This window comes from Urocampus carinirostris, chromosome 17 (assembly GCF_059441175.1).
Source record: "Urocampus carinirostris isolate Australia breed hairy pipefish chromosome 17, RoL_Ucar_1.0, whole genome shotgun sequence".
In the NCBI taxonomy this organism is placed as follows: domain Eukaryota; kingdom Metazoa; phylum Chordata; class Actinopteri; order Syngnathiformes; family Syngnathidae; genus Urocampus; species Urocampus carinirostris.
Window position 1 is genome coordinate 33,168,904 of NC_142365.1, and position 9,162 is coordinate 33,178,065.

Sequence of the window (9,162 nt, forward strand, 5' to 3'; positions counted from 1 at the left end):
TGGACAGGTAACTTAAAATTAGTTTTACCTGGTTATATCAGTATCAGAAATTATTTTCCCCCCATTTTATTAACACTCCACTTATTGAAACATAAATATTTTGTTTGTTTGTTGTACATGATTCAATTGTTTGTTTGTTTGTACATGATTCAGATTGAATCGTTTCTTGTACATGATTCAATTGTTTGTTTGTTTGTACATGATTCAAATTGAATCGTTTCTCCGGCGCCGTCACGAATGGCAGCCACTCCAGCAGCTCCCGTGTTATTTTCGATTGTTCTCAGTTATTTTCGATTGTTCTCAGCTTAGGGATGCTGCTGGAAAAGTGAATTTCCCTTCGGGGATGAATAAAGTATCTATCTATCTATCTATCTATCTATCTATTTATTTATATAGCCCTTAATCACAAAAATGTCTCAAAAGACTGCACAGGATTACATTTACACAATTACCTGATCTTTTAAGGATTTCAAGCACCCCGTGTTTTATTTTTTTTGTTGTTCATTGTTTTATCCATGCCCCAAATAAAAACAAAACAGAGCATGGTTTTTATAAACACTAAATTATTGCTGTAAAAGATGACAATTTTTTGTGGGGTCACAAAAATTCTAAAAACGTTCTTTATAGATAAAACAAAAAAAATGTAAATTCTAAGATACTTTTATTGTAATATTAATAATTTAGAGATTAATATATTTATTATCAGGTCATTTTCAATCATGATGATTTACTGTATCATGATCATGTCTTGAATGTATTATAAGGTTTTCCACGATTTGGGTTGCATTCTTTCACAAATCTAACCAGAAAAAGAAAAGAGAACAGCTAATCATTCACTTGCTCTGATTAAAGTTGTTGTTAATGTTAAAAATCCTAATTTTGTTTGAGTATTGTGACTCGAAAAACTCTTTCACTTCTCAAAGCTTAGTATTCAGCCCTGCTCCTTATTTCTGAGTTATGTGAAGTTGTGTAGGAATATGAATGGCCTCGGCAAGAGCTCAACAACTAATAATCAATATTTGCTTTTTTCCAGTATTGGTCAAACATTTCTATGTATTGAGGTGATTTTTTTTTTTGTAAAACCACAACCCGATGATTCCCGCATTGTATTATAATTCCAGTAGAAGGAAAGAATAAATAATTAACTTCACTAATCATTTTTTAATTTGCATGTATCAAACATATGGCCCAGGGGCCGGATCAGGCCCCACCAACGGATTCAAATCGAGAGAAAAATAACCCACATCACGTCAAACCTGCCCTTGATGTCGCCAAAGCCAAGCTTTACTCTCAGAGCTAACACGCATTGGAGCTGTATTTGTTGGCTACCATTTTCAAACCAGAGAACATTTAGGGAAACCCCCATCCCACTGTTACTACTTCAAAAATAAGTCACTGATGCGCTGTTTAAGGCAATATAATTGCACTCACGTTTGGTGCGTGGATGTCCCACTTAACTGTAAACCACACTATTTATCCGCAGTGAATGGAGATCATCAGTTCGCACCTGGATTCAATCATGAAAATGGGTTAGGGCTGAAAAAGGCGAGAAGGGTGTCAAGGAAATATAATTTATTTGTGTATAATGCGTACCTCTAATTTTTTATTAAAAATCTGTGTCAATTTTTGTTTGACTTTTTCTAAGCTCAAACTAAACTTTGAAAGGGACAAACGCTGTTGAATACATGAGGCCATGATTCAAATAACCGACAACAACGAACACAATGCCAACATAAAATTTACAACATATTTATTAATGTCTTTCGAAGTCAGATTTATCATCCAATACACCAAAGAGTTGTTTAACCGTTCAGGCCTTTTTTCATTAATCTATATATTTCAGGACAACTTTCTGTTAACTAAATTTTCTAACATATGTCTGTGGTAACCTGAAATAAAAAAAAAGTGATAATGAGATAAAACGTAATGCACGTTACACACTATGAATTAAGTACTCCTGCCTGCGTCAACTACTCACAAATGTACCGATTCACTCTAGGAAATCTCACAATAGCCCCATCCCCATCTCAAAACATTTTCTCCTTGGATCTATGCAATTCACATAGGTCACCCTTTTTGAATTCAAAATGGTGAATTTCAACTCGGTTTGATTGAGAATTGCATGACTGGATTAAAAAATAGAACATTAAAATATCTAACATGAAATCTAACAGCAAAGTTAACAAATTCAGGTAAACACTTCCATTAGAAAATAAAAAGCAGAAAAATACCTTTAATTTATAAAATATATAATTGGGATATTTTGCACTTGCACTTTGTATACGATTTTTGTCACTTTCCAGTTTGAATGAGTTTCCCTGAGTTAAATAAACTGGAAATTATTGTTTTGCTTTTCTCTTTTTTTGCAAAATGCACAGTTGATCAGCACTAAAGGGGAAATAAATATTGGAGAAGGAAATCAATATTTTGGGCGGCAGTAGCTCAGGAGGTAGAGCGCTCGTCTTGGGATCAATGGATCCCAGTTCGAATCCCGGCTTGTCCGTGTTACATGTCGAAGTGTCCTTGGGTAAGACACTGAACCCCTAATACCCCCAATAAGCAGGTTAGCGTCTTACATGGCTGCAATACAAGACCGCTATTGGGAAATGTGAGGCACAATGTAAAGCGCTTTGGGAAGTCATTGACTTGAAAAGCGCTATATAAATGCAGATCATTTCATTGCAAATGAAAGAAAACTCAATAATCATTTGATGATTGAATCTTACACCCATTTAATTTAATTGTGAGCCTAAATCAGTCGTCTACAAACTACGGTCTGCGGGCAAGATACGGCCCGCCTCCATATTTGGTCAGGCCCCCTGAACAATACCAGAAAGCATTTTGATTTTTTTTTTCCATATATGTGTATTTTTATTTGATAATAAAGTTGGACTTTTGCAATAAAATGTTCCTTAATTATGAACTATTTTCATTATTAACTATTAGTCAGTAACTAGGACAAAAAAGTCCGATCACATCACACCGATTTTGGCTAACCTGCATTGGCTCCCAGTTAGCCTTAGATGTGATTTCAAAGTTCTCTTAGTATTATACAAAATCATACATGGACTTGCTCCCTCTTATCTTTCAGATCTGATTTCCCCCTATGTCCCGGTCCGAAGCCTACGTTCTGAGAGTGCCGGTCTTCTGGTGATCCCAAGAGCAAAGAAGTGTTCTGCTGGTTCGAGAGCGTTCTCCATCCGGGCACCGGTGCTGTGGAATGCTCTTACCCCTGAGATCCGATCTGCAACCTCAGTGGAAATGTTTAAATCTAAGCTTAAAACTCACTTCTACTCTATAGCATACGAATAACCTACTCTTCTCGTCGGCTCCAGAGCAGGGGAATGTATAATAATATTCTGAAAAATAGTCTGTGTAATATAGTGTAATAATCTGTGAAGAAATCCGTCTTTTCCAGAACCCATTTGTTGCCGACATTGATGAAGCCCAGCCTTATTATCAGTTTGAGTTGGCCAAGTTAGAGAACTGTGATGTTCTGAAAGACGGATTCAAGCCCAACAGTTTCATTGACTTCTGTGCCGCCCTCCCAAACGACAGGTTCCCTAACATCAGAAAACACGCAATGAAGATGTCAACACTTTTTGGCAGCGCGTATATCTGCGAGCAAACCTTTTCACGCATGAAACTGCTGAAAACTCCAATGAGATCAAGATTGACAGATGAGCATCTGCATCAGTGTTTGAGACTGGCAGTGACTAGAATGGAACCTGACATTCAACTTCTCACCAGCCAGATGCAGGCCCACAGTTCACACTGATGAACATACAAAGGTAAGCTCACTTTTCTGACTTGAATGAGTCATTCTGAGTCTAAACAAATATAATCATAATAAAATCTACTGGGATAAAATCCATCTCCACAACCATAGTGGTTGTGCTATGTAGGTCCTGTATCACTTAGTTCAGTTTCTCAGCCTGCTTGCTTGGTGGTTTTCACAGGGAAGTTGGTGTGTGTGTGTGAGTGAGTGAGTGAGTGAGTGAGTGAGTGAGTGAGTGAGTGAGTGAGTGAGTGAGTGAGTGAGTGAGTGAGTGAGAGAGAGAGAGAGAGAGAGAGAGAGAGAGAGACGTGCAAACAACCATACTGGTAGTGGTACTGGTTGTGCTGTGTAGGTCCTGTATCACTTAGTTCAGTTTCTCAGCCTGCTTGCTTGGTGGCTTTCACAGGGAAGTTGATCAGACAGAGAGACAGAGGGACAGAGACAGAGACAGAGACAGAGACAGAGAGAGAGAGAGAGAGAGAGAGAAATGCAAACAACGATGTCTACAAGCCTACTGGAACCTACAAAAGGATTATAAGGAAGGAACACAAGAACTTTGAGAGACTGCTCATACGAGCCATTTAAGAGATTCTGCTCTGACAACTAAGCTGAACTTGGACCTGTTAAGAACAGAAAGTTTATGTTCCATGGACTTTTTTCTGTGAAGAGCCTATAGAGGGTTATTTGGTTATTATTTAGTAGTGTTATTTATTTTCTGACTTTTGGTATGTGAATAATCCAGAAAGGGTTATTTGATTGTGGCTTTCTGGAAAACAATACATTTTTGCATTTAGGCACTCCTGCAATCATCACACTTTTTCTGTTACAAAGAAAAGGGAAAAGTTATGTGGCCCTTACAGGAAAAAGTTTGGGGACTCCTGCTCTAAATTATCGAGCCTCTAAATGCTCCCCAACCCTATAGCTAAGGCATACTTTTTATAACATTATTTAACTAGTCTGGCCTCCATGAGTGTTTTTTTTACTACGTGGTCCTTGGCTAAAACAAATTTGAAACCCCTGGTTTAATTCATGAAGTAATTTTGGTGGTTCTGAAACCTTGCCATTAGCATTTATCCCTGGTCCTACCTTGTAAACGGCTGGTTCTTGTCCGCCAGTGATCAGATCCCTTTCTCCTTTTGGGTTGATGCTGCGGAAGCGCCGGCGGGACCGTCGCTTGGAGGCATCCCGGTGCAAAAACCCGTCTTCGCCCTCGCGGCCGTTGTCCACCTGCAACAAACATTGGCCACCCTCCTCAGACCTCAAAAGTAACACATCTCGCGTCACGTCCGAGCCGCTGCGCTGCAGAATTTTGCACTTCTCAACGCCTGCCACAGATATTCGAGGCGATGGGTCAGAGTTCTGTTTTGGTGACTTTGACTTCTGTCGGCTCGTAATCCAAATTCTGGTCCTTCATCGACATACTCCTGAGTGATGATCCAGTTCTTCCAGAGAGCCGACAGGGGGTTCCAGCGCAGCCCACTCATCCGGACCGCAAGAGGTTAAAACAATAAACAATTCCAAAAGATTCAGAATAAAAGCCCGCCTCATCATATATGTCGGGTCCTTTTGACACGCTGCCGAGCCTGCAAGTGGCTCACATGCTTGAGGCCCAGGCTGCTTCTTCCAGGAAACTGCGCAAACATCCTTCTCATGAGCCGTAGCAATGAGAAGAAGAAAAAGAAGAAGGAAAAAAAAGAGCAAATTCTGCAGATACAGAAAAGAAAACAGCTTCTCAGCAGTGTTTTTCTGTTGCCTGTTAACAAAGCAAGAATGTGTTTGTGTTTGGTTACGTCAGGCAATGGTGTTGTTGTGTCACTGCGCTTGAGGAATTTCAAAAACATGGCGCTTGAATTTTGTTTTCAAAGTCAAAGAGAAGCTGCTTGGATTGGGGTATTATTGTTGTATTTTTTTAATAGATTAAACTCCTTATCATATGCCAAAAGATGCCACAAGAACATTGCTTATCGTATAACATTGTTATTATAAATATCTAAAACATTATTTTATTAAAAGTATTTCATTTTAAAATATATTGTTTCAAAAAATTTTTAGGCTATTCTGGGTGTATGAATATCACTGCTAACAAACCTCTGCATACAACTGAATTTATATGACTCAATAAACTACAATGAAAACGCCTTGTTTAGAATAACATTTTCGATTCAGGGACAAATTAACTTAAAGAATGAAAAACATTAGATTGAAAACATTTAAAAAATTGATTTTTCTCAGCTATAAAACGAGAAACAACCAAAAAAGGGTCAATTGTGACCTTGTAATGAGCGTCATGGGACACAGCACATATAAGACATGTCACACACAGAAGCAAACACACACTCGCACACAATAGACACTTGACAAACTTGTGTCAAATGTGAGGATTAGCGTTCTCGTTTGCTGCACTGAATCAGGACAGAATGTTGCGTGTGACCACACTTCCTATTAATTTGTTAAATGCATGCATGTAAACATATTTCTGTGTGTGTGTCATATGTAAAAGTCTTAATAATGAGTGGGAGGAATGTCACTACTTTGCAGGATATGTGGACCAAGAAAAAGACGAAGACTGAATGTGTTGAAAAGAAAGTAGTTGTGTTTCCTCTTACCACGATCATTTCTGATGGTTCCAACGTGATGCATTCACAACCTCGCATTCCCCCCTGCTGCATTCCGAAACTAAGGAGGACACACGCATACAAAAACGTTAACACAAGAATCACAAAGATTAATATAGGAGTGACAACTAGTTATGAGACTATCAACTACACTTGTCAAGTCTTAAGTTCACTATAAACAAGAATCAAACAAAATAAAAAATGTTTTTTTCATGGCCAAAGAGCTTTCAAAGCGAGTTTTCCAATTTCTCCAGTATCAAAAGAAGAAGAAATCTGGTGTGTCGTGTAGTTTGCAGGGCAACAAATATATCTGTGAATTTAATTTTTTTTGGTGTACATTTATGAATGTTTTTTAGGGTTTTATATATATATATATATATATATAAATATATCCATTATCTGCACAGCTTATCCTCAGTAGCGTCGGGGGGGTGCTGGAGCCCATCCCAACTGTCTTCGGGCAGTGGGCAGTGGGAAGGGGCAAACAGAGACACAAAACTCGCTCGCTCATTCAAACTTCAAACCTAGGGACAATTGGGACCGGCCAATAACTTGGCATGCATGTTTTTGGAATGTGGGAGGAAACCGGAGTGCCAGGAGGAAACCCACACAAGCACGGGGAGAACATGCAAACTCCACACAGGAGGTCTGACCTCATGATCTGAGGGACAAACGCGCTAACCACTGCACCGATGTGCTGCCCATATTTTATATATATATATATATATATATATATATACATATATATATACATATACATATATATATACATATACATACATATACATATATATACATAATAATAATAATAATAATAATAATTTCCTTTGTATTGTCATTCTTTGTAACAATGTACACAGAACGAAATGTCGATACACCTGACCCGTTGTAGCGAGTCGGTGCAGCCGCAGCCAGAGGGCGCCGCCATTATACCATATACATATATATACATATACATATACATATATATATACATAAACATACATATATATATATATACATATATATACATATATATACATATGCATATATACAGGACTGTCTCAGAAAATTAGAATATTGTGATAAAGTTCTTTATTTTCTGTAATGCAATTAAAAAAACAAAAATGTCATACATTCTGGATTCATTACACATCAACTGAACTATTTCAAGCCTTTTATTATTTTAATATTGCTGAATTTGGCTTACAGCTTAAGAAAACTCAAAAATCCTATCTCAAAATATTAGAATATTATGAAAAAGTATACAAGTAGGCTATTCAACTAATCACCTGAATCATCTAATTAACTCGAAACACCTTGCGAGGGTTTCCTGAGCCTTAAAAACACTCAGCTTGGTTCAGTAAACTAAATCACAAGTATGGGGAAGACCGCTGATCTGACTGCTGTCCAGAGGACCATCATTGATACCCTCCTGATGGAGGGTAAGACACAAAAAGAAATTTCTCAAAGAGCAGGCTGTTCACAGAGTGCAGTTTCAAAGCATATCCACAAAAAGTCTGTTGGAAGGGAAAAATGTGGCCGGAAACGCTGCACAACCAAGAGAGATGACCGCAGCCTTAACAAAATTGTGAAGAAGAGCCGCTTCCAGAATTTGGGGGAGCTTCAAAGACAGTGGGCTGAAGCTGGAGTCCAGGTATCAAAAGCCACAGTTCACAGACGTGTCCGGGAAATGGGCTACAATAGCCGTATTCCCATGGTCAAGCCACTTCTGAACTCAAGACAACGGAAGAAGCGTCTGACTTGGGCTATGGAGAAGCAGCACTGGACAGTTGCAGAGTGGTCCAAAGTCCTCTTTTCAGACGAAAGCAAGTTTTGCATTTCATTTGGAAGTCAAGGCGCCAGAGTCTGGAGAAAGGCTGGAGAGGAGCAAAGTCCAAGTTGCTTGAAATCCAGTGTGAAGTTCCCACAGTCAGCAATGGTTTGGGGAGCCATGTCAGCTGCTGGTGTTGGTCCACTGTGTTTCATCAAGTCCAGAGTAAATGCAACTGTGTACCAAGAGATTTTAGAGCACTACATGCTTCCATCTGCTGAAAAGCTCTATGGAGATGAGGATTTCATTTTCCAGCATGATCTGGCACCTGCCCACAGTGCCAAAACCACCAGTAACTGGTGCACTGACCATGGCATCACTGTCCTTGATTGGCCTGCTAATTCCCCTTACCTGAACCCCATCGAGAATTTGTGGGGTATAGTTAAGAAGAAGATGAAAGACACCAGACCTACAAATGCAAATGAGCTGAAGGCCGCTATCGAAGCATCCTGGGCATCAATAACGCCTCAGCAATGCCACAGGCTGATTGCCTCCATGCCACGCCGGATTGATGCAGTAATCCGTGCAAAAGGATTCCCAACCAAGTACTGAGTGCATCAATGGACATTTTCAAATGTTTGATTTAGTTTTGCTGTTATAAAATTATTTTTTTACTTGGTCTGAGGAAGTATTCTAATATCTTGAGATAGGATTTTTGAGTTTTTTTCAGCTGTAAGCCAAAATCAGCAATATTAAAATAATAAAAGGCTTGAAATAGTTCAGTTGATGTGTAATGAATCCAGAATGTATGACATTTTTGTTTTTTTAATTGCATTACAGAAAATAAAGAACTTTATCACAATATTCTAATTTTCTGAGACAGTCCTGTATATGAGGCTACACCTATATACACTGCGTGTACATACAGTACAGAAACAAAAAATCCTAACCCTGCTAACAAGTGCCACCTCGTAGTTGTTTGGGCCAGTGGTCAAATCGAAATAAAAGAATTGATG

At 38.6% G+C, this 9,162-nt stretch overlaps 1 protein-coding gene across 3 annotated transcripts in view; it reads right to left on the reverse strand.

The window, feature by feature from the left end:
* rapgef6 (Rap guanine nucleotide exchange factor (GEF) 6) overlaps nucleotides 1-9,162 on the reverse strand; it is a 169,353-nt gene that overhangs the window by 94,493 nt on the left and 65,698 nt on the right. For all 3 annotated transcript variants that reach the window (XM_088321254.1, XM_088321255.1, XM_088321253.1), the window contains exons 5-6: nucleotides 6,385-6,454; nucleotides 4,865-5,005 (exon numbers count right to left, since the gene is read on the reverse strand). In XM_088321254.1, coding sequence (XP_088177380.1) covers nucleotides 4,865-5,005; nucleotides 6,385-6,454 — 211 coding nt within the window. The remainder of the gene's footprint in view (nucleotides 1-4,864; nucleotides 5,006-6,384; nucleotides 6,455-9,162) is intronic.